Source organism: Poecilia mexicana, unplaced genomic scaffold, assembly GCF_051168715.1.
Source record: "Poecilia mexicana isolate PSO_F unplaced genomic scaffold, ASM5116871v1 scaffold_2, whole genome shotgun sequence".
NCBI lineage: Eukaryota > Metazoa > Chordata > Actinopteri > Cyprinodontiformes > Poeciliidae > Poecilia > Poecilia mexicana.
In genome coordinates, this window is record NW_028263371.1 from 16,654,511 (window position 1) to 16,679,634 (window position 25,124).

Here is a 25,124-nt window from a genome sequence, read left to right on the forward strand (position 1 = left end):
AAATAAAACCCAGCTGGGAAGAATTTAAGGGAAAAACGCTGATAAAGCTTTTCAGGAAGTATTGTATGGACGATTTCCTGTAAACGCTTAATAGTACAAGCAGAGTCACAGAAAACATGTCTGCTTTGGATATGATCTATTTTTTTTTTTTTTTTACATACAGGTTTCCCACATGAAAAGTTGGAAAATCATGGGAACGTGGGTATTATGAACGCCGCGGAGGGAGAACTGATTGTTGTGCGTTTACTTTACCTCCTGCCACCAATCCGGACTCTCCAAGCTGGATGGCCACGCCGAACCCACCCAGTTTGACGGGAGCCGAGTTCTCTTTGGACGCCAGCAGCACGCAGTGAGGCTGAGGGTGAGAGCAGAGGAACGGAGGCTCATCAGTTCATGGTGGCATTTGGCTAATTAGAGGGTCAAGTTCCTTCAAAATAACACACACACAAATCATATGAGCAATGACACACCCAAACCATCACAGTGACCTCACACACATTCACACAGTTTAATCACAGTGGGGGAAGTGTAGTGGGATTATTTGCGATATGCATCTGGCCTCACTTGAAAGAAGACCTTAGAACAATTAGAGGAAATGCATTAACGTGAAAATGATATAATGTGTTGGAAGTGGTTTACAGCGAAGCAACATAATTGGGCTGTAAAATGGACCAACATTAATGTTCTGTGGAAGCTCTGATTGCAGAGGTTTCTGTTTACGACCAGTTTCTAAGCCTGCATGTATTTCTTCAAAACACTTCCTAACGAAACCTCGCGGCGCCAAAATAAACCTGTTACTGATAGCGTTCTCGATACAGATGACACTTCGACATAATCATAATGCAAAAGTTAAAGACTCCGTCGCTGTGACTGTTAAAGCGTCACACATGCGCAGAACGCACAGCTGCATAACAACAAAAACAGTGGCGGATAGCGTTGTGCTGTGTTGTGATACTTAAACCTGCTCAGTTTAGCACAATTTCTGATGAGGAATATAGGTGTTACATCAAAACTTCGTTAATGGGAGGCAGGTTACTGTTTGGTATGAAGTGGAAGCTAGCGCGGTGGAAGCTAATGGGTCAAAAGCTCTCACACACACAGCAACATGTTAAAATCACAGAGCCATCTAGTGGCCTGGCATGACAACTACAGCTGACTCAATGTTTCTCAACGGGCCTGTCTAATAAATGTGGAACTTCTTCCCAATCAATATCCAAAAATACAGACAGTTTCCAAGCAGCAGTCTCGTGTAAACGTTGCCATAAACTCTGCTAGCATGGCAATAATACGTGACACGAATGACTGATGCAACAGCGTCATTCAGAAGGAATGTTCCCTGTGATGCAGACACGGCACTGGTATTTGAGAGACATTTTTTTTCTATTTTCTGAGTCAGGCAAGACAAACAGATAGATACTGTACCCCTTGAATTTTTCCATATTCTACAACATTACAATCACAAACAAATATGTTTCATTGGAATTTAATGTGAAAGATCAACACAGTGGCATACAGTTGTTTAGTAGAATATTCAAATGGTTTAGATCTGCTCTTCAAAAAAATAAATAAAAAAGCAAACAGAGAAATTTTCCTAGAATAAATAAATTGTTGAATCTTAACCGGGCAATGGCGGTTATCAACTATAACTACAAATGACCTAATTTGAGATTTTGCCAATTTTGAGATTTTGCCTTTCACCCCCATTCCATTAAGCTTACATTAAAAAAAAAGTCACAGTGTTTGGGCAGAAATTAATTGTCAGAGCTTGCCAGCTCCAAACTGGCTTACCTTCCCTCTGGCACACTGATCTAACTGCTGTGGGTACACACAGCAGCACTTATAGGTGTCATTTCTTCTCAAAGCTGTCCCCACTCAGCAATACATCAGAGCTGTTATCTGATCCCGCAGATACGGGCCTGCCTTCTGTACTTCTGTACTGCCTGCATGCCTCTGCTGCGTAGAGAACGCGAGAGGAAAGAGGGGGGAGTAGCTGCGCTCACAGCGTTCACTCTTGCTCAACACCACAGCATTCTGCACATCAGTGTTACTCTGCGTGCTTTGAAGAGCGCAGCCGCTCATAGCGGGCAGAGATAATGACCAGAGTGGCAGCGGCAGATCGAAGAGGACTCATCAGAGAACTAGGCTCACTTCATTCTGCTCCTATTTATGCATGTGAACGTACGGAGACATAAGGACATAAGGAGGAGACCTGGAACTTTCTAAGTCGTCTTTTTGTTTAGGATTCTTTTTGTACTGACTCAACTCAAAGGAAAGTCAAATGAGGATTTGTTCAATTACAACGTGAGTTTTATACATTTTGTTCCCTCCTTTATCTGCAGTGAGAAATACAAAGCAGGTTGTTAAAATGTCAAAATAACTCCCTTCTGCTTTTACCATTAGCTGTGTCACAGATATCTTGATAAGGAGACCTCACAGCAATATGGAAGTGTTACTTGCTCATGGAGTCCAACCAGCAGATGGTTTTTGCAAGATTAGAAACAGTCAGATACAACAACAGATTGGTTACTAACAAAGTGCAGCAGATATTAGGCAGGAAGTTCTGCATGTGCTCTAAATAAATAAATGTGCAAGCAGGCAGAAATAGAGCTAACATCTCACAGAAAAAACAAATAGCTTGAGAGAAGGAACTACCAAAGTTATTATAGTTAACTGAAACTAACAGAATAATTAAAACTGAAAGAGAAGAATTTTTTTCTGAAATAAATAAAAACGGTAATTAATGTGGAAAAACTGTAACTAACTGGAATTAAATTGTATGTTTGTAAAACTAACTAAGACATACTTAAAGTATAGATATAAGATCCCTGGTTTTTGTATTTATTACTCTATTTAATCAGACTAATGTGAAATAGTTTTTTTTCCCCCTACAAAATAATTTTACGTCAGCAAATGATGGCATTCCATGCTCCTCCTGGCAGCACTTACTGCCTTATTAGTCCACAAAATGGTGATTGCTGAAGTTGGGATAAAACACCAGAGTCAGTTGTTGCTCATCAATAATTTAATACCTTTTTTGAAATGGTGTGAGTATTCATTACCCAATCGATGTACAGTAACCACAATACAATAATTCTTAGGTACAGAATTCAAAAAGGTCAAAGTATGAAAAACTAAAAGCACTACTATAACGAACAAAAACTAACCTGAAACTAAACAATATTCAACTAATTTTAACTCATAAAAACTACCAAACACACTCCAAACACGAAGTAAAATCGACTGAATTAGACAAAAAAAAGTCACAACAAAATAAAAGTGAACTCTAATGAAAAACCCTCTCGTTTCATCTCGTCTGTTAGTAGGTAGGGCTGAGAATCACAACGCCATGATGATCTCCGATTTCACGACCCCGAACACCTCAAACGAGTGTAACACCAGCGAACTGGTGGACGACAAAATGCTCCAGACGCCGCTGGCCGTGCTCTACTCCATCATCTTCATCCTGGGTCTCACCGGGAACCTGGTGGCTCTCTGGGCTTTCTTCTTCGTTCACTCCAAGAAGAACTCCCTGCAGGTCTTCCTCATGAACCTGGCATTCGCGGACCTGCTGCTGGTCGTCTGTTTGCCGTTCAGGATCCAGTACCACCTCCAGCAGAACAAGTGGAAGCTAGGGCACACAATGTGCAAGCTAGTAGGCTACCTCTTCTACATGAACATGTATGTCAGCATCACCCTGCTGGGGCTGATCAGCATCGACCGCTACCTGAAGATCTACGGCAGCGCAGGTACTCGCCGTAAGATGCGCTCCCCGAAGTGGAGCATCGTCGTCTGCGCCATCATTTGGGCGGTGGCCCTGGCTCTCATGATCCCATTTGTCCATGAAAGAAATGACAAATGTGTCAATTCAACAAAGTAAGTCGCAGTTAGAAGAGTTTACACCATTGGTCTTGTGCTTTACTTCAAAAGTCCCAGCAGGTGATTGTGGTTTCTTGTTTGTTTTCAGGTGTTTCCACTTCAGGACAATTCCGCAGGAAGACATGCTGAAAGCACACATCAACATCTTTGTGCTGGTCGTCTTCTGGTTGGTCTTCGTCTCTATGGTGTTGTCCTATGGAAAGATCGCACTGAAACTCCTGCGGAGGTCGCAGCAGAGACCGGACCTGCCCACAGCGCCCCACTACAGTCGAGTCGCCCGCAAGTCCTTCTTTGTCCTGTTTCTGTTCGTCGTTTGCTTCGTCCCCTATCACGCCTTCCGGGGCTTCTACATAAAAACCCAGATCACCATGGAGACCCAGGACATGCAGAACCTGGCCGACAAGTTCAACGAGATTTCGCTGGTGTTTTCCGCTCTCAACAGCTGCCTGGACCCCGTCATGTTTTTCCTACTGTCCGCCTCGGTGAGGAAGGAGGTGCAGCGCTTCATGTCGAGTGTGTTACGCACCCGAGACGTCATCGGGACCAGCGTTGCTAACTCCAGCACCGAACTGGACAGCAGGAGCGACAAGAGACAGTCGAATGCCCTCGACAATGTGAGCGAGCAAAAATATGTTTTATCAAGCTCCAGCTGAGCTGCAGAATAAGCAGAGCCAGAGACTTTACTGGGATTCCCAGGTTTTGTCTTCAACTTTGAAAAATTCAACGTGGGGACTGATGGATGAGGCAACAAAGTTTCCCCCCTGTGTATCATAAGCCTGGCGGGTCACCAGACTGTATTTGTCCCCCCCACCAGACTGAGAATCATTTATTTATTTAAAATAGGGTGTGTTTTATGCCAATAACAGTGACAGTAAAGACAGATAAAGTTCTACAGTCGATGCATTGAACTGGGTGACCACCTGCACCTGACTGTTGGCCTCATACACTATGATTTCCAACTTATGATGCCTGCTTGTGCACCTAACAATTTTGTAACTTTTACAATTTTTTAAACACAAAAACACGTTGGGTTGCTGGTGGACCGCCCTGGTGCCCATACCACTGGGTCTACAAGGTTTTCTGGGGGAAACTCTGCAGGTAACCAAAATATTAGCACAATTTATCCATTTAATGCTAGTATATCTATTTATATACATATATTTAGGGAAGGAGCATGATGCAATGTGTCTTGCAAAACTATTTAAACCCCTTGACTTTCACAATTCATCACATTACAAATGCAAAATGAAATGTACTGTATTTGGATTTTATGTTTCAGACGTACGGATGCGTTTAATAGCACAAATTCAGGTGCAGAATCTCGTTAAAACAAAAAGCTTCTCGCTGATACATAATGAGATTTACATGTCATTAAAACTAAAAAATGCTCTCTTTTAAACGAGAAAGTTTGTACCAGTCAAGTTTGTACTGTCGGATATTTAGGAGAAACAGAGTGAGAAGATGGAGTCAGAGGGAGATCCTAAGTCATTCTGTCAGAGAAACATATTTATACTTTACTGTAGCAAAACTTTGTCGTTACAACAAGATACTTCTGAATTTATGCCCTCGCTATGGCAGGTGAACACTTCCACACAGACCAACACAAAGCAGTGCATACATGTGGAGTGAAATGAAAAAGAGTCATGGTTTTCCATTCATCCATAATCTATGCACGTTTATTGTTGGGGTGGCCGTCAAAGCAGGGCGAGTGTTTACTTCTTTTTAAATAAAAATCTGATAATGTGGTGTACATTTATACTCAGCCCTCTTGACTCTGATTCCCCTAAATCCACTGCAACCACATTATAAATCGTAGCAGCCTCTTTTACTAAAATCCACTTACTACAAAGAGCGACTTTTAGATTTTGAACTCTGCATTACATTTTACAAAGTACAACTTATAGCCATCCAAAAAAAAAGGACCCTCCACACTTGAGGCGGTGCAGAAAATAATTCTGTACCTTTAAGATGAAAGTAAAGTCCATTTCTGTAGCTTCCTGTGTCCAACAAGAACGAGGAAACATGCAAATCTGTTTAACTAAGTACTACGCTCCAGTATGGGTTGTGGGGAGAGGTAGGGAAGGGCTCATTAATCAAAGCAGCTGTTTTATTTATTTATTTCTTTATTATGTATAATAAGCTTGTCTGCCCAGGGCGAAGTGGCCTGGGGGGCGTCCAGAAGCCAAAACATTTCTTTAATGAGTCAGAAGGGCCTGAAGGGGTTTCCTTTAGCTTAGCTGCATGTTCACATGCTGATTGTTGATTGTCTTTGTGTTTAAAAAGTCTGTGCTGCATTTATCAACCCGTAGTTCCACATTTTAACAGTTTAAACCAGGAACGAGTTCAATCCTGAGCTGAGTTTTATTAACTCTTTGTTTTAGAAGCAAAACGAGAAAGGAAACTTTTTGGGAGCGGCTATAAAAGGACCAGTGGTCAAACCTGGATTTAATGTCTTTGTTAGAGCTGCTTTAGAACACAGGTTATGATTTATTAAAAGCTTACTCTCTGTGGGAACAGTAGAGATTATTAAAATGCTCTCAGAAACATTTATCTCCATCCAGTCTTCAATCCAACAATCAAAATAAATTTAAATCGAGTCAATGTTTAGCTTTTATTCCCCTGGTTAACAGGGAGAGAGCAGGAGGTTGTGTTTAGGTTTTCATGGGGTAGCAGAATGAAAGAAGGGTCACTGAAATATTATTATTTAATATTATTACTCCTCTGAATAATCACTCAGGTTTGTTTAGGAAAGTCTCACAAAGTCTGTCCAAAAAAGAGGAAAGGCTAGAAGAGAATAATGTGTTTTATCATATAAAATGCAATAAACATCTGATCACTACAGGAATCAATATACATAATTGCTGCTATTTGCTGTTTTACTTGAATTGATTTGTGTTTCTGAAGTGTGTGCAGTTGACCTGTTGACCAGATCACTCATGGAAAAAACACCTCAGTCTCAAAGTTTTTGATATATTTAAAAATAATCTGGTTAAATAAAGGATCAAATTCTTCAGTATGGGCAGAAAACTGACAGAAAGAGGATCAAGTTTCATAAAGACTGAATAAACATCTAGGATTTTTAGATGAAATACTTTTTAAAACCAAATACTCTTCACCACTGACTCCTGACTGACCACTGAAGAAGGCTTCAGCACTAAGCTGGAACACCATCGCCCCCTTCAGGACGATGGTAGGATGTTACAGAAATTCCTCAGCTTTCACTCGCCCATGATGCACTAAACACATTTTTATGTTCAGTAAATGTAACTCCGTTAGTTCAAAATGGAAAAGTGGAGAAGCAGGACATGCATGTGAACCATATATTTACATACACCTGATAAAAGCCTTTTCTGTTTTAGCTCAATTAGGATGAACAAACTTATGCTTATGTGCTTGTTAATGAGACTTTTTCTTTGTTAGATGTTTTCTAAAACCTTTTTTAAATTGAAAAGTTTAAATACATTTCCTACATATTCATAAAAATATCCTTTAAACTCTGATTTGGGTTAAACATTTTGGGTCCTTCAGGCAGCTGGAGATTGAACCTAAGAATAAACCAAACGTGTGGAGGTTAACAGTTATCTTCTTTATTTTATCTTAGATTTTTATGATGTCACAGGAAGTCACATGCTGGAGTGGTCCCTTTAAATATACACCTACATTTAACCGCAGTGTTGTGAAATAAGTGATCAGAAGGTTAAAGGCACGCGACAGAATCCGTGCGTAGTAAAGCATTTGTAAAGCAAGAAATAAAAACTCACATTGACTTTCTGGATAATAATAAAAACTGCAAGATGATACGCTCGTATAAATAATTCACTAGGGGGAGACAACAGAAATGGAAACCAGGGTGTTAACAAAAGGAAGAGATGAGAGAAAATCAACATAAATGATAAAAACAGAAAGTTTGAACTGCAGTACGTAACATTTACAAAACATGTTTTTTACATATTTGTTAAAAATGTCATGTTGTGACAGTATATATGAGACAGATAATCTGTGAAAAAAGAGCTCCTCCCTGAGCTTTTATTGCCATCTGCAGAAATACACTGACAAAAACAGCCAATCAGAGCCAGGAGGAGGGGCTTAGTGTTGTCAATCCTTATCGCGGATGTGCTGCTAAATGTGCTAAAGAAGCAAATTATGGTTCCCACCACGATTAATGGGCAGCCTATCAGCAAGGAGCTGTAGCGTAGCAGAGAGCAAAGTGGGAGGCTGTGAGAAGCGTGTACACAAGAATGATTGACAATGCTCAGCTCTGGTTGTTTCTGACCGAGCCGTGTGTTTCCACAGATGGAAGTAGGACCACAGTGAGACGGCAAAAGAGCTCAATTTCTTCACAGATTATTAAATAGACATAATATGGAAACACTTTAAACAAATATGTAAAAAAAAATGTGTTTTTGTAACAGTTACACACTGCAGCTATAAAAATGTGCAAAAATGATTATTATTTAATTACAAAAATACTAGTATGGAAATTTGAAATGTATTCTAAAAAAACTATAAAGGGAAAAGTTACTATGACTGACGTCTGGTGATGTTCCAGCAGCTCAGAGCCGAAACAGCATCAAGAGAGGAAGGAAACCAGAGCATCTGATTAACAACACAAGTTCTCAGATCAGCAACATCTCTGAGGGGCTGCTGGGAGATCCTGTTTTCTAACGAAGAGATTTCCTGGGTTTTTAGCCCTGTGCTCAGTAAATAAACGTCAGATTTCCTCTTTCTGCTGCTACTCAGCTACCAAGTTGCTGATTAATTATAACAAAAAAGTAGATGATGTTCTCTAGAAGTCCAAAAAAAGCAGAACCTAACAGAGATGACAATGTGATCTGCATGTAGACGGACGTGGGCGGTTGTCCAGGATAAAGGCAGGCTGCAGTTAATGACACATACAGATTTTACTTTGTGCCAATGTGATGTTAGATTTACATGTTACTTTACTGCAGCTGAAGGACATACAGCAGGGTTTCTGCTGGTTTACGACCTGCATCGGGCATATGTACAAAAGAAAACGGCATATTTCATACATGTATTTATTTTTAAAGAATGGAGGAAGAAATGGTAATCCTTGCAAGGTTAACTTTATAATTATATCACATTCTTACTAAACGAAGACATCAATTACCGATTAATATATCAATTTTTTATATATCTTTTTCCCCATTTGTCATCACAGCTGCATCTGTGGCTCTCCGTTCTATTTTGGTCTGATGCTCCGTGTTTCCTTTCTCATTTTCAGCTGTATTTCCCTTCATAGTAACAACTTTGTTGAAATAAAACTCCTAAGTAAGCAAAACCGGCGTTTGACTACTATGTTTAAAGTCCACTAAACCTCAGACTCCACAGTTTGCATCAAACACTGCTCCTAGATCAATGCTAGCATCAGCAACGCCACAGGAGCAAAAATGTCACATTTCTGGGGTCTTCTTGTGGCTCTTGGCAGCAGCTTTGTGTTTCTCACACTATATATGGCTGTCTACAGTCTTATCATCTGCTCAGAATGAACTTGGAATAAAGTGAGTCATAGGCAAAGATAAACGTCGTCCAGCCAACCCTTAGCCGATGGTAGACACCACACAGCTAGCTAGCAACGCTATGCTAGTAGCTAGCTTGCGGTAGACTTAAGCGTCTCCATGATAGATGTAAAAAAGCTAGCTAGTATGTTAGCAGCTAGTTAGTGGTGGCCTCAACCGCCTCAAGTCACAGAAGCAAATAAGGAAGATGTCAGACTTTTCCCTGACAGAAATGTCCTGCTATATAGAATATACAAGATGAAACGGTCCGGCCACAACAAAATTTAAGATCCCTGATTAACAGGCAAAAACATATATTTTATTGAATTTAAGACGTCTCCATCTACCTCCATCGTTCCTGCAGCTGAATGGGAAACCGTAATGTTCCCAGATTTATCTTACTCCCATTTTTTAGTGTTGCTTTTAAAAGTTCCACAGTGAAACATAAAAGTTCTCCGCTGCATGTTTGCGGGGTTAAAGTAATGATATGTCCATTTTCTTTTGTACTTGGTGTAAAGCAAGCACTAATGGAGAGGGCTTTAAAACCCTCTCCATTTTCCATAAAACAAACATATGAAGTTACATTTCACGTGAAGAAATAACGTTACTGTTGTGCTCTGCAGATAGTCAACAAAACAGTCTTTTGGGTGGGGAAAAATCTGATTCTGCAACAAAAGGGAAGGAAGCTAGTTGACAAAAAAAAAAAAACAATGCACAGCAAAACCTGAAATAACTCAGTGGCCGTTTTCTGCGTGCTCTGTCTGGATCTGCTTACTGTTTGAAGTTGAAATAAATTTAGATGAAGTGAAATGAAGGTTGAGGCTTACAGACTAACCAGCCCACTTCTGCAACATTTACAATAAGTGCTCAGTTGTAAATAAAGAGGAAGAAGCCTAGAGAGCTCACTGTCGAGCTGCCGGCTCCTGAGCAGCTCTCTCTACGTCTGTACCGCTGAATGGCTGGCTGAACTGAGACCACAGGTATGTAGAAACCACGCTTTGATGGCGGCAAGATATATCAATGCAGAAACTCTCCTGTGACTCACGGTCGCAGAGAAAACAAAGAACACCTCAGTGTTCAAGGGCTGCAGAACCAGAAACTACTGGAATATTATTTTTGACTTCAGCAGCCTCTTATTGTTGCCTAGGATACTTTGCTTGTTGCTCTTTCCAGCCTGGCTTCTTTATGAATAACTTTTCTATGGTCTGACCACAGTATTTAAAATGCGCCCAGGACTTTGACAGGGACATCACGACACCTTGATTCCTTTTTTTTTGTTTGTTTTTAGCACCAGAGTACATTAAAGATCTCCTGCTGTTGTATCAACCATCCAGACCGCTCAGGTCTTCTGGTTCTGCTCTGCATCCCCAGAACCAAAACCAAACGATAAGAAGCAGCAGTCAGGTTCTACGCGTCACTAATCTGGAACAAACTTCCAGAAAAGTGGAAAAACAGCCGAAACACTGAGCTCCTTTAAATCTAGACTAAAAGAGCCACCTGTTGATTTTGAGCCGTGATCAATGACACACTGAGCAACATTTTGATGTGTAAAGACGACCTGTAATGTTTCAGTTGTTGACATCTGCATCCAGTTTGTTGTGTATTTGATTCAGTTTCTATGCAAAACGGATCTGGAACAAACTTCCAGTAAACTGCAAAGTTGCTGAAACACTGAGTTCCTTTAAACTGAGATTAAAATCGCTCCTGTTCAGATCTGCCTCTGATTCATAAAACACAGAACACTGATCAGCACATTTAGTAGCTTTAAAATCAAACGTCCTTTTCTTTCCCTTCAGTTACATGTTACTAGAAGTTGATCCATCATCTGCTGTGTTTGCTTTTTGTTACTTTTCTTCCTTTGTTTTATTTTATTGGGTTTTGATATCTGTAGCTTTGATTTGTAAATGACGATGTGTTGCTGCCAGACTTGGCCAGGTCTCTCCTGAAGAAGATACTTTCAATCTGAATGAGACATAATCTGGTTAAATAACGGTTACACAAAATACGGCATAAAATACATTTAAGTTTATGGTTGTAAAGTCAAACGGCTCAAGGGGTGTGAATACTTTTATGATATCCTGTATTTATTAAACAAATAATAAAGTGTTTGTTTATTATTATATTAATAATATTCATAATACAACTATTTATGAATAAAAAATCATGAAATAAGTAGTGTGTGATGTAAAATGTGATCAATTTATTTTAAACTGTTTACCAATAAAAACATGAATGTTGGATGGAAAAGGACAAGGTTTTTCCTATAGCATAGAAAACTATTTCATATTGATTTATTCATATATTTCTTTTTGAAATATCTTGGTTAAGAGCAAAGCAGAACCAAAATTCAATTCCCTGATTTCGTGGAAGACGTTGGTGAAAACGGCTGATTCTGACTGAACGAGGAATCTGTAGGAAATATTCTGACTGAATGAAAAAAGATTTCTATAAGGTTCAGATGTTTATTTAGCTTTTGTTGAGATTAACGTTTCACCTCAAGAGAGCGAGGGAGGAGTGTGTGTGAGATTTAATTTCACACACCACTAATTATTGCTTATTCACATACACATATATGCTTACATCAGTCTCACTGCACGCTAAAGTTAGTGGCAGAAACGTAACGCGCCGCAGCATCTGAGCAAAACTGCAGGAAAAGCGGGGCATGTTTAACCATCTCACAGATGCGAAGCAAACCCACACCATCACCCCTCCACCACCATGCTTAACAGCTGGAATCCACTGTTTGACTTAAACATAATGTCAACCATCTCTACTTTGGCCTAAACTGTCCACACGACATTCAAGCTGGCAAAAATATAGTGTGCTGCCATAATTTAAAAAATGTGTTTTTAACAAGTTGTAGTTGTTCTGCTTTTTTCTCTCTTTTTTTAAATTGTCCTGGTATGAACTGTAAAAATTTACATTTTCACTGAGGTCTGCAGTTTTGTTTTTTATACATTTCTCTTAAGATCGTGCTGCTCGACTTTCCTGTGATTTTTTTTGTTTTTAACCTCATGCATAATAATGTCGGCGTTTAAATGGTTAAAAATGGCCTCTTAACAGGAACCAACAGCTGCTCCTCTAAGGTCACTTACAGCTGATAATAGTAATAAACGTTATTTAGAAAGGGGACAATACACAGCTCAAACAAATGTCACCATTTGATGGGTCGTACCAATTTTTAGCAGAAGATAATCTGCTGTCCCTTGACGGGTTACAAAAAAAGCACAAGATTGTTGTGGTGTTAACTCATGTCTATTTCTTGTGTTGTTAACACCTCCAGTAGTACAAAATATGATTAAATTATTCAATCCTTTTAGCTGGCACCACTTAGCTGCTGCTTTCCCCTCCGAGATCCTAGCGAGGCGTCACGTGCACGCCTGGTTTTACCAGCCAACAGTTACGGAAATGCTCTTCCCCTCTGAATCAACGTTGGGCAAGAAGTTACAAAAGGGTGACAATGCTAAAACACATAATTTTTTTACGCACGACATGTGCAACATCAACAGAGAAAGAAGATTGGTGGTTTTAATTACGTTCATTCTAACCTGCCATGATTTCTGCCGTCCTGCGTTGGGTTAGAGCAGATCCTTCATGACAGAGTTCATGTTTGAGGCAGAAAAAGGTTCAGCTGAAACTGGTGGCAAATTCTTTCTAACTTCCCTTAAAGTAAAGGGTTTTCTCTGAAACAGGAAGGAAAGGAGTCATGCTAACCTACACAATCCTCCACCCAGGTGGTGCGAAGACATGGAGGGACTCTCTGTAGCTAAGCAAAAAGTCTCAACCGCCAGGTCCACTGGTTTGCCATGGACAGAAGAACCAGCCTGTGTCTTTGGCTCTTGGGATCAACTTCTTGCAATTAATTTATCTGAAATCAGACAGGTATTACGACTCAATCGAGTCAGGAGAATAAAACATCTGAAAGGAAATATAAAGAAAAACAAAAGAAATTTCCCGCAGCGCAAACAAAAACACACATACATCGTGTGGGTGTGTGGGTCACACAGACACTTAGTCTCTTAAAGCAGTCTTACGTCTCTTGCCTTTTGCTATATCAGCACAGCATGATACAGAAATGACCTCACCACAACCACAGGTACTTCTCTAACTTAAGACACAAGAAGACCACATCCTGTTTTTAACTTTAAAACACTTTCCTTAAATGTCAGAGTGATGGTTTGTGACAAAAGAGCCAAAGTTACGTTGATCCTTTCCGACTCCATGACCAGGTAATGTTGGATATTTGTTCCCCAAGGTTCTGTTATAAACCTCTGAGTGCTTAGTGAAACAGAACAGCTCGCTAACACACTTTGTATTTGTTAAGGCTCCCACATACTCGGGAATACTGTGCAAACCCTGTGAGCTGCACAGACTCGGTACGTACAGTCTGCAAACGGTTGGAGCTTTATAGTCAGGCGTACCGATTCGATTCTCTACATTTCTCGGGAAAGATTCCTTCATTTCCCACAGTCCTAATGGATGATAGCAAGTTTGATGAGCCAGGTGGGTTCCTATCCCGGTTCCTTCTCCGTCAGGGCAGCCACTGCACACCTACCAATGCAGCAGCAGTCACGCTACTCGTCATTGCAACTGGTTGCGTCGACTCAACATTCTCAACAATGGGGTTGAATACAAATGCACGTTACACTTTTTGATTCTAATCTTCTGAAAATCATCTATCATTCTTTTCCCTTCACTTCACACAGCAGAATAGCTGCTTCTTGCATTCATATCAAATTTAAACATATTAAAGTTTGTGGTTTAAAAACTTAAAAGAACTATGAAGACTTTTGCTTAAAGTTGATCTTCATTTGATCTCTTTCAGATTAAATGGAGAACCCATCGGAGGACCCATCGTCTCAACTTTCACTCCGTAATGCCTCCTGCTCCCTCTGTCCCTCAGCGGCAACGCTCTACTTCCTCCCCTCCATCTACGCGCTCCTCTTCCTCACCGCTCTGCCGGGGAACCTGCTGTCTTTGTGGGTGTTCCTGCGCTGCATCTCTTCCATCTCCCCCACACACGTTTACCTCACCCACCTGAGCATCTCTAACCTGCTGATGGCCGTCATGGTGCCCTTCCTGGCGGTGTACTTCGCCATAGGCACGCACTGGTCAATAAGGGACACCCCGTGTCAGATAGTCCTGCACGGCATCACCCCTGTGCTCCACATCAACATCTACATCAGCCTCCTGATCCTCACCTGGGTGGCGCTCAGCCGGTTCGCCGTGCTCATCCGGAACACCCACGCCTCCCGGCCCAGCGCCTGCATCTCACTGCTGCCCCACAGCTTCTTCTCGAGCCTCACGCGGGTCTCCTTCGCAAACGGGGTGTGCGCCACGCTATGGGTGGTGGCTGTGGGGGGCATCGTTCCGGTGACTGTTTACTACTCTATAAACGAGGCAACAAGAAGTGAGGAGGTGTGCTACAGCCCGGTGGTGGAAATGGGAGGCAGCGTGTCGTCAACCACCAGCGTTTCCCCTGTAATCCTGTTCTTCGTCCTCTACCTGCTGGTGCTGGTCTCGTACATGACCGTCCTGAAGCACATCAGACGCTCGCGCCGCAACGCAATCATCACCAGCTCACAGAGCCTGCTGGCGAGGGTTTCCAGAAACATCGTGGTCATCCAGGTGAGAACTGCGTTTCATCGTCATTGTGTTCTGGTTTTGACCAGTCAAACGTCCAGGTGTCGAGTCAATTACAGGAGCAAGAAGCAACATAGTTTTCATCAGATTTTTATTCAAAAGACCTGCACTTTCTAGTAATCATTTAAGGTTGTTTCGACCAATGATCTCTCGGAGTTTCTGAAGGTCTTGCAGAAGACTTTTTGAATGCAAGAGATGAAACAACACTGTTGAGGCTTTCCCTTTGCCTCAGAAGACAGAACCAGCAGCTGGGTTTGACTTTAGATAACAGTGTTCCCATTAACATAGTCGGAGAAGTCGGAACTTCAACAAGTGCACCACTTTTCATTTGTTCAGTGTAACTTCGTGTAACATGTGACACTGACTTCAGTTTTCTCCACAGCTTTCAACTGTAGACGCGAGGAGCGGCCTTAAAATCCTAACTGAGGGTAGTTGGAGTTTTTCCCTTTCTGAGTAGGAAGTCCAGCCTCGGAGGAATTGAGGTTGCTTTTCCCGATTGGGACAACTCTTCTGTAAACGGCAGATTTCAGAACTAATATTCCACTCAATGAACCCTGGGATCAAATGTTTCCAATCCCTCAATCTTTTCATTTTTATCTCTTTGCTATTCCGCACACAGTAAACGTGTTGCATAGTGACATATTATATTAAGATACAGTCCATCCCAGCTCCAAAGAGGAAAAATACAGATTAAATAACTGAACTTGCAGTATTTATCTGCCTAAGCTGTTGCTACATGGGATAAATACTTAAACTGTTTTTTTAACTTCTGGCAGCAGGTAGCTGAGCTAAAATGCTATCGCTAGCTTAAACGTAAACAGGAACCGCAGGTATTTGGGCGCATTGGTTTCTGCTGCAGTCCCACTATTTTCTACGTCAATGTTCAGCCAACAGCTACGTGGCTCCAGCAGCTGTTGGCATCATGCAGCCAAAGTGAAACAGGAATAATCCTGCGACCCATTACGCAAATAAACTAATTTCCTTTCAACTTTAGACTCATTGATTGTCTGAATCAATGAGTAATAGTTAACGCCACACAGCTTAACACATGTAGTTGTTCTTTGGCTCCTATGATTAGCAAAGAGACGTTAGCAGAAAACCATCAGCAAGTGTTGCATCGTTTTGATCTGTGTAGGCATTTCCTCCTGCTCCCACCCATTCCAGTTCATCTGTTACAGAAACCAACTCCACTATTCCTCTTTTGGATAATGATGAATCATAGTCAAAAGAATAAAATTAAAAAAGGCTTTAAAAAGTCTAAAAATCTATTCTACTGCACTGTAGAGAAGTCTTGGCTTGTTAGGAAACTCGTTTATGTTACAGGAAGGAACCTTCCCTTCCTGTTTCACAGAAAAAATTTGACTTGAAAGGAAGTCACAAAAAAGGTGCCATCGATTTGAGCTGGCTCTTCAAGTGATGGACTAACGGCATCTTTGTTCTGGATCAAACACGAACTCTTTGTCAGGAAGGATCTGCTCTAAACGCGTTTAGGATCTGGAATCCTGGCAGCTTGGAAAGGAAGTAATTAAAAACTGAAAAGCGAGGCATGTTCATGTTCTCCGGATGTCATCCAGCCTCAGAGTGGCTCAGTGGAGAGCGTGAGATGTGTGGATACATCAGCAGCAGCGTGGCTCCACATCTCACTGAGCATAAAGCTAAACGGTGTTTCTAACAACGTCTTCTACATTCAGAGAACGAGCAATGACGACAGCAACACTTTAAACCACAGTTTCTCTATTACAGTATCTTGCACCATACAAGGAAATGCAAAGTGGTAAGGGAAGACATACAGTCCATCCGGAAAGTATTCACAGCGCTTCACTTTTTCCACAGTTTGTTGTGCTGAGACCTTATTACACATTGTACTTCATCTCTTCATGACACAGAAAGGTGGTTCGGTGATGTTTTACAATTTTTTTTAAACTCTGTGCAGGTTGTCCTTTCTTTGTGTCTGCTGCCATACCACATCTTCAAACCCATCTTCATCATTCTGGCTCATTATCAGCCTGCCTCGCTGCACTCCTGTTCTGCCACCACCTGTCACCCCCTGAGCGTCTTCATCGAGGTAACTGACTTCCACCTCCATGTCTCACTTCCTGGCTTCGGAGCAGATAGCATCACCTCCTCTCTGCTCTCTCTCTCTCCAGCTAAAGAACTGCCTGTTTCTGCTCGCCGTTCTGAGATCCTCCACTGACCCCGTGATGTACTTCCTGTTGGACAGGACCTTTCGCCAGCAGGCCCACAGTCTCTTAAGGAACAACAAGCAGGGCTTTAACAAAGGCCAAATGGTATGGACGACTACGGGGAGTGCAAATCAGAAAACAGAAAAAGTCGGGGACGGAAATGTGATCTTATCGAGTGAGGTGTTAGCTTGCGAAAGAAGTTAACAGATAAAGTGCGATAAATAAGATGTGCATGGATTATTTCTTATGCATTATAAAAACTGGAAAACATGAGGAAGAACCGACGTGTCAAGCTGAACGTGTTTTAGACATATTTTTTTTCCCCAAAATGCCCCATGTGTCACAACAACACCGCAGAGATGCAACACGTCCAACGTGGGACAGAATGGATGTGTGTTGGGCCTCCAGCCATGAAGAGGATCAAAGACACTGATATAAGAACTATTACTCCCACAATGCATTGCATTAACCTACTTCCCATTTAGCAGGAAGAGGAGGAGTTTCACTGAGTGAATATGTGACATCATGTTAACAGGCCAGTCGATGAAAGAAGTTGTCCTCTGTTTTATCCCATCAAAGAAATAAAACCCTGGCTAGGAATCTTTGATTTACTGATTCCTGACAACTGAGCTTCAGCCGCCGTTGTTTTCCCTTAGCTGGAGAGCAAAGAAGAGGCTAACCGTGGCGCCCAAACAGTGCTCCCATCCACTGGCTCCCTTCCTTTGCCCTTCATGTTCACCATAAATATCCTTGGTTCTCAAAAACTGTTCAAGTAAAGTCTGTGTCTGGACAGAGGTAAATTAGTTAGGACAAAGCAACTTAAGTATTGCCTAAGTATTGTGCATGCTTAAAACTTTTTGCTTAAAAAAGTTTAAAACAGTTTGCTAGCCTTAGAGCTACCAAACTGGATTGATGGCTCCAGCTTGCTAAGGTACTTGAGAGTCCAGGAACATGAGCTTGTCTGCATTTTTTACTGGTATTTTTCCTTTCCTTTCTTTTCGCTAGTCTATATGAAACAGCCGTAGAGCAAGCTAAATGTCAGTCTCCTGAAACGCTAAATGCTAGCTAAACTAAGCTAATAGTTAATGGAAAGCAGTAACCAAGGCTATCAGTGATTCAAGCTATTCAAACTTGATTCCACTGAGTGGTTTCATCACTGATGGTCCAGTAACATGAGCTTGTCTATATTACATTTCTTAATATTGATGAAGTTTTTGTTCCACTTGCACATTTTTCCCCATGTGAACATGAAATAATCTGAACGACCTGCACAAATATTTAAGCAGATGGGAAGTTTGCATTTATATTTATACGGCTTCCTCTTTTTTATTCTGTTATTCTTTACTTCTTTTTTTTTTTTACACTTTGTCTGACTGGTTTCCATTTGAGATCTGACATGCGTCGTTCTGCATCTGTTGGATGACAATAAAGATAATAATTTGCTCTGAGCTCAGGGTGACTATCATGCAGTCCTGACCTCAGACCTTTGACCTCCTTTTTGTGTCTCATTCTAACAACTATGGCTCCTTTTTCTTGTTTAACCTGTGAGTCGTGTTGATCCCCCTCCGTGTTCAACAGGTTATAAATATGTGATGTGTGTGTCATAAAGTTTGTTCAGTAATCGGAACTAAATTATAAATGAGGAATTACTCTGAGTGTGGATGTGCTGAAAGTGTGTGTGTGTGTGTGTGTGTGTGTGTGTGTGTGTGTGTGTGTGTGTATGTGTGTGTGTGTGTGTTTTGGTGTGTGGGCGACAGGAATCTATGAAGCTCTGTCATGTCATTTTATCTCAGCATAGCATCTTCTTCTATTATGCATCTCATTGTCCAACTCCGTTGCACATTGAGGTTTCACAAGGTTGGAGCAGAAAGAGGGATAATCTGGAACCATTCCTCTTTGCTGATTGGTCCAGAGTTCTGGGTCCGATCTCCTCTGTTCACCCCGCAGGGTTTCTGTAAGTTTTAGTTCTGACGCTTGTGACGCCAGTGAGAAAGTTTTATTTTCACAACTGGTGGACCAGCAGTGTGTTGACTTGGTCATACTCTTTGCTGCTTTCTTGATGAAGACTCAGTGATGTCCCGTTCTTCTGTTGACTTGCACAGTTCACCAGATTTTTATTTAAAACTGGGTATTTCATAGCTCTGTCATGGTTCTCATGGCATTTTAAAGGTTGTATCTTTAACCGGTCATTCCCCAGTCAGATTCCTGATACAAGCCAAGTTGGGTATTGTGCTTAAAGTACTGCACACTGCGTCTGTTGATTAGCACGTAGGTTTATAAACAACAACATCTCAAACACCATTTTCAATTTCAATTCAGCGAGCAAATTTACAGAGATATTTCAGAGAAACTGGCCAACCAAGGGCACACACACGAAATCATCAGAGCGTCGACTACAGATCCTGAGCCTCATGTTCCTGCCCAAAGACTAGAAAATGAAAAAAGGAAAAGGGGCTTTGGTGAACTCCAGATGGCACCCTTTGTTGCAGAAGCAATGTAAATATTGGTTCTGGTCAAGTCTATTAGTGAGCATTACAAACCAATTAAACATTCCCAGAAACTCACAAAACCTTTCTAAACTGTTCGGTGTGAGATTATGTTCTAGCATAAACAGATGAAGATACTTTTGGGCTTTTTACACATTTCTACCTTACTCTCTTAGTTTTGACTCCTAATATATAAGTCTGATAACTTATATATTAGTGTGTGTGTGTGTGTATGTGTCAAAACCACCAAATAATTCAGCCGCATATGGACATATAACTGAGCATCTAGAGGTAACACCATCCCACGTTGGTCGTTACATAAGCCACACTTAGAAGAAGGCCCGTCTGACCCGACTAGAAGGCGTCGCGTAAAAGAGCCAAAAAATACCAACAGCCTCTGGTTTAACGTTTAAAATTTTGTGCTTGAATGCAGATTCAACTGTTTTCCACTGAACAATAAATATTTCAGTTCACAACAAACGCCCACACTATGAGTCAACAGACGTCCTAATTAAATCAGACACACTCTTAGCTGCTAAATATCCTCAGAACCAACTCTACTTTCAGTCAGTAGGTGAATCACATTTTGTTCTCTGATGATGAAAAATATCATTAAGAATAAAAAAAAGATTGCTTTAAGAAATGGAACAAAAAATAATTAACCAATTAACATCTGATAAGCAGCTTTAATCAGTTTAAGCTGCTGAATGTGTAACTGAAACAGTGGAAAATGAAAAAAAACATCCCCGCCCTACAAAAGTTTATTTCTAGAAACGTCTGACCCGACCTGCCTGATGCATATCTGAAGGAGAACCCTCAATCACAGAGCATCACGGTCAACACCTCAAGGATCATTGGATGCCATTATAGAAGTCGTTAGCTCTGCCACGAAACCGCCCATCATCACACGCACACGCACACACACACACACCACTAACGATCCTGTGAGCAGCGCCAGTACATGGTTCTGAGGTCCAGGTGGACTGAGGCCATTTTCTCTTGTCAAACAGCTGACATTCACGTGTTCTGTGGGGAAATGCGTCTCGCCTCCATCAGTCACACTTGTAGCTATTCATATGCAAAATGTGGCATTTGAGCCTCTCTGGGCCTGTGAGGGACACAAAACTGCTGCCTTCAAAAGCTGACAGGAAAAAAAACAATCATTTATGTCCCCATGTAAGCAGTGTCCTCACATCTGTATCCACCACAGCAATGAGCCGTTTCAGATGAGAAGGCGCCGCATTAACAATGTTGAGCCAAAGTTAAGGAAAAATTGTTTGGGAGAATAAACTCGGGTCGCACCGATTCACTTCTTCCGGGCTACCGATACCAATATCTGAGTTTTAGTATCAGCTGAAACCGATCTGATGCAGAACAGCATCACTGAATTGACTTAAAACATTTCTCTTTTTTTTTAAAGATGGACATAAATGTCCTGAATTCCAAATTAATTTGATAAGTCTGCGTCAGAACAACATTCTTAAATACAAAAGGTTTCACAAGCTTTGTCAAACATGTAAAAACAACTTTGATTAATTCAGTCAGTGCAGTTAGGAGAACAGCCCATGGAAAATAAGTAATAAAGAACCTGAAAATAAAAACAATAGAGTGACTACTTGGTCAAACATGCAAAAACTAAACTGTAGCAAGCCTTCTTTCAAATGGCTCAGAAAGTGTAACTGGAAATAATAAATAAAATGTAAAATAAATAATAAAGCACGATGTCGCTCAGAGCACAAAGCACAGAGTTAGATCATGCTTTGTGGATGATTAATTCATTAATTTGGGTTTATTTGACAGCAACACACACACAAACTCAACAGAACAGCAGTCCCATGTGTGCATCACAACGCTTATAGCAAAAGCTAATTTGTAGCATTTGTCTGTAAAACAAGACGGCAGGCTGAAATCACTCAGCGCAACGACAGCTGCAGCAAATAAAGGCCACTAGTGGCAGAAAAAACAGAGAAGCAGTCAACCGGTTGTGCAAACGCCCCCCCCCCCGCCCCACCCTCCCCACACAGACAGTTATATTCCAGGATATCCAGTGCATATAGGATCCACAGACCCCTGTACTTGTGCTCCATCCGACAGGAGAGCCTCTCACCTCGGTGTGTTTGCAGATAAAAGACGTACGGCTGCTGATAAGCGAGGTGCGGGGATTTATGTTTCCCATCAAACGTCCTGCTGCGTTTTCAGATTCCTCGCATCTGTGATTTCCAGATTCGACATTCAGCTCTCCTCTTGTGGAGAGCTGAATGTGCGTCGAAGCACGAACGTGTTGGGTCCCGGAAAAAGATGGTTCAACCTTCACAACGGGCCGCCGCGACTCGGGCCACTAAACAGATTTAATCTGATCTAATGGCGGGCAAACATCGGCAGAAAACGGATACATGCAGGTGCCACCGGGGGGAGGCGTTCGGCGAAGCGTGTTGGGGAGATAAGTGCAGAGGAGAGGGGGACTTATGAACGCCAGGAGCTTTAAATGAATCCTTTGACTTTCATGCGTGAAGAGATGCGACTCTGGAACCCCGATCCATATTTAACGAGTCTGGTTTTGTGAGCGTGCTGAATGTGAGTCTGTCCCCTTAAAGGGCGCTGAAAAGCCTGAGAAACACAGGAAGCTCACAAAGCCACAGCGATAACAGAGGTGTTCACCATCCTGCAACAAAGTGGAAGTCTGAGTCTCTAACGCAGGGCGTGTCAAACTCACTTTCACTACGGGCCAAATCGGGATCATGAATGCTCTTAAAGGGCCAAGTGTGCCAGAACGTATCGATAAAAAGAGGCGGTATTAGTGTTTTTCAGGCACAGACTGTCATTTTATAGCACATTCAGGTAAGTATGTTACCTTCAGTTGTGATAAAAATGCTACATATCTAATATGACATAAAAACTTTTACTTTGTAATTTAAAACCTTGAAGTTGGGGCTCTGTCTCTTTAAAAACTCCTGCTTCTTCTGAAACTCCGCCTTCAGGAAGTCGTCACAACATGGCTCCTTTAGCAACGTTTCACTAAATAGTAGCTCCTACAACGAGCTCAGCAGGAGCTCACCAGGTTAAGCTAATTGCTGCTGGCTAGTCTGAAGGAGCTGGATGGGGGAGGGAAGCTCTGTGAGGCTGAAGCTCTGAGGAGGAGCTTCGTCCTTGAAGGCGGAGCTAAGTCCAACCAGGTGTTTTGCTCAGCTGAACGGTTGCCGTGGGAGATCCAAGCTTTTCTCACACATTCATGAAAGAATCAAGGAAACACTCCAGGTGTGTTTTTGATGAGGCAGTAACTTTATAACACGATGTAAAGCTCAAAAAAGTCAATTTTACACAACTTCAAAATCTTAGTAAATTGCTGTCTTTGCATTAGATGAGTATTTCTTAAAATGAAATAATATCGTTGCTTCTTTTTCTTTTTGTTTTGTTTGTTTTTTTTAGTATTGTTTTGTTTTACTTATGTATGAAAAAGTTGAAAATAACCAATATAAACACATAGAAAACAGCTTCCTCCCTAATTGTTTGCTTTAATTTTAATGTTTATTTTCTTAATTCTCAACAAAGATACGTTTAAGTATTTACTGGTTTATTATTTATGACGGTTCAGATTGTGTGGAGGAAGAACAAAGAGGAAACAAAGGACATCTAAACTTGACAGCAAAGCATGAGGAAGATGAAGTCAGAGGTACCTTAACGTCTCTGTGGATGATGTTGTTGTCGTGGCAATAACGCAGCGCCTCGAGGATCTGCCTCATGTAATGGCTGAAACCAAGACGTCATGTAGTTAGTGTTGCATCTCAGCGTTTGTTCAGCCTCATGACATAAACAGCTTGAAAGTATCCAAACAACAGATTAAAAGAGACTACAAATGGACACCACATTTAACAGATTTACACTTACAACAAAAATTAGAAACCTGCGTATCATTCCCCCAAGTCCCCCTGAAACATGTTGAAATTTGTAGTTTTAATGTAGTAAAATGTAAAGAAAAAAAAAAAAGATTCAGCGGGATTGAATACTTTGGCGAGGCTCTGAAGGAAAACCGAAGAGTTGGTCGCTCACCTGGCCACTGCCTCGCTGTAGACGAAGCCAGCATCCGCCCTCTTCACGATCTCAAAGCACAGGTCTGCCCCGTCCATGCTGACACACACAAACACAGGGAATGTTTTTAAACTCACGTCTGAACTCAGGAGAAATCTGCACAAAGGAAATGTACGTGAGATCTGAAGCTAATGGAGCTCAAGTTATGTGCTGCGTTTAGGGCGATCACCGATCTCTACAAAGCCTGACCTGCCGGTTCCCATTTTGGCCAGTACCGATTTTTTATTTTTATTTTATCCAAACCATTGTTAGACAAAGTGTGCAACAGAGTTGCTGCTTTAGCAACAGTGGGGCGACTTTTTGTCAACCACGCAGACCTGTGCAGATGTGAGCTAGTGAGGTGGTCACCCAGTGGTTGATTTTCAGACCTTTGTGGAGGTAAACAGGACAAATTGGTCCTCTCCCTGGTTACTTCTATTTGCATTTCAAATGACTTTAAATCAAGAGCCAAGTGTGCAAACTTAGTCCAGGCTACCACTCACACAGATTCACCGAAAATCTCCTGGAATATCAGCTGGGGAATTCTGGTAGACCAAACATGGCTCTATGCTGCCTTGTGTCAATGGCATGTCAATGAACGGGGAGAGAAAATAAGTTAATCTTTGGATAAACTCTGTAAGAGCCCGTCTAATCTGATTTAATCTCAGATTTCATCAGTAAACTCTCGTAGCAGATGGGGATTTTAGCACCCAGCCCCTCTGGAGCGACTTGAATGAGAAATCCACCAGGACAAAAGTTGCAACCTGAGGTCCTTCACTTCCTCCGAGATCAATAAGCTGCTGGGTATGAAAACAGCTCACACACAGCTGACTGAAGCAATCCTCCAGTAGTTTAGTTTCTGCTTTTAGCTTCACTCATAACCAGCCCTGCTTTAATTCTTCTGTAGAGCTGCTCTTATATACTTTTTTGGCACCAGTGGCCTTTAATATGACAACTTATTAGGGCCATTGCAGCTGGGGGGTGGGGGGGAGGGGAAGTACATTTCTGCCAGAGTAGAGCCGCTGCTCTGAGGCCATCTGGTTAGGACGCCTCCTGGACGCCTCCCTGGTGAGGTGTTCTGGGCCCATCCCACCGGTGGGAGACCCAGGACACGCTGGAGGGACTATGTTTCACCTGGGAACGCCTTGGGATTCGCCTGGAGGAGCTGGAACAAGTGGCTGGGGAGAGGGAAGTCTTAGATTGATACCCTGTGACACGACTCCAGATACGCAGAAGATGGATGGATGGATGGATGGATGGATGGATGGATGGATGGATGGATGGATGGATGGATGGATGGATGGATGGAATTTCTGTCAAAAACTCAAAAAGTTTTAGATTCATCTTAAACATTT

General features: G+C 41.7%; 3 protein-coding genes across 8 annotated transcripts in view; 2 read left to right on the top strand and 1 right to left on the bottom strand.

The window, feature by feature from the left end:
- The window catches only part of caska (calcium/calmodulin-dependent serine protein kinase a), a 143,709-nt gene that overhangs the window by 45,822 nt on the left and 72,763 nt on the right, over positions 1–25,124 (bottom strand). For all 5 annotated transcript variants that reach the window (XM_088012064.1, XM_088012061.1, XM_015006268.2 and 2 more), the window contains exons 4-6: positions 23,752–23,829; positions 23,379–23,451; positions 253–355 (exon numbers count right to left, since the gene is read on the bottom strand). In XM_088012064.1, coding sequence (XP_087868190.1) covers positions 253–355; positions 23,379–23,451; positions 23,752–23,829 — 254 coding nt within the window. The remainder of the gene's footprint in view (positions 1–252; positions 356–23,378; positions 23,452–23,751; positions 23,830–25,124) is intronic.
- gpr34b (G protein-coupled receptor 34b) lies at positions 2,024–5,632 on the top strand. 2 transcript variants are annotated; one of them, XM_015006276.2, is made up of 3 exons: positions 2,024–2,301; positions 3,324–3,873; positions 3,965–5,632. In XM_015006276.2, exons 2-3 carry the CDS (start codon positions 3,347–3,349, stop codon positions 4,527–4,529), a joined length of 1,092 nt encoding a protein of 363 aa, XP_014861762.2. In that variant the 5' UTR covers positions 2,024–2,301; positions 3,324–3,346; the 3' UTR covers positions 4,530–5,632. The 2 variants fall into 2 exon arrangements, with proteins under 2 accessions (XP_014861762.2, XP_014861761.2); XM_015006275.2 differs by having other exon boundaries at positions 2,025–2,301; positions 3,321–3,873.
- gpr82 (G protein-coupled receptor 82) lies at positions 10,053–17,843 on the top strand. The gene is made up of 4 exons (XM_088012038.1): positions 10,053–10,372; positions 14,218–15,020; positions 16,969–17,100; positions 17,183–17,843. Exons 2-4 carry the CDS (start codon positions 14,223–14,225, stop codon positions 17,420–17,422), a joined length of 1,170 nt encoding a protein of 389 aa, XP_087868164.1. The 5' UTR covers positions 10,053–10,372; positions 14,218–14,222; the 3' UTR covers positions 17,423–17,843.

What these genes read in the sequence shown, in the direction of transcription:
- gpr34b (XM_015006276.2), top strand. Translation starts at nt 3,347, where the DNA reads ATGATGATCTCCGATTTCACGACCCCGAACACCTCAAACGAGTGTAAC. An exon ending in AAATGTGTCAATTCAACAAA is followed by an intron (nt 3,874 to 3,964) that starts GTAAGTCGCAGT and finishes GTTTGTTTTCAG; the next exon opens with GTGTTTCCACTTCAGGACAA.
- gpr82 (XM_088012038.1), top strand. Translation starts at nt 14,223, where the DNA reads ATGGAGAACCCATCGGAGGACCCATCGTCTCAACTTTCACTCCGTAAT. An exon ending in GAAACATCGTGGTCATCCAG is followed by an intron (nt 15,021 to 16,968) that starts GTGAGAACTGCG and finishes AACTCTGTGCAG; the next exon opens with GTTGTCCTTTCTTTGTGTCT. An exon ending in CCCTGAGCGTCTTCATCGAG is followed by an intron (nt 17,101 to 17,182) that starts GTAACTGACTTC and finishes CTCTCTCTCCAG; the next exon opens with CTAAAGAACTGCCTGTTTCT.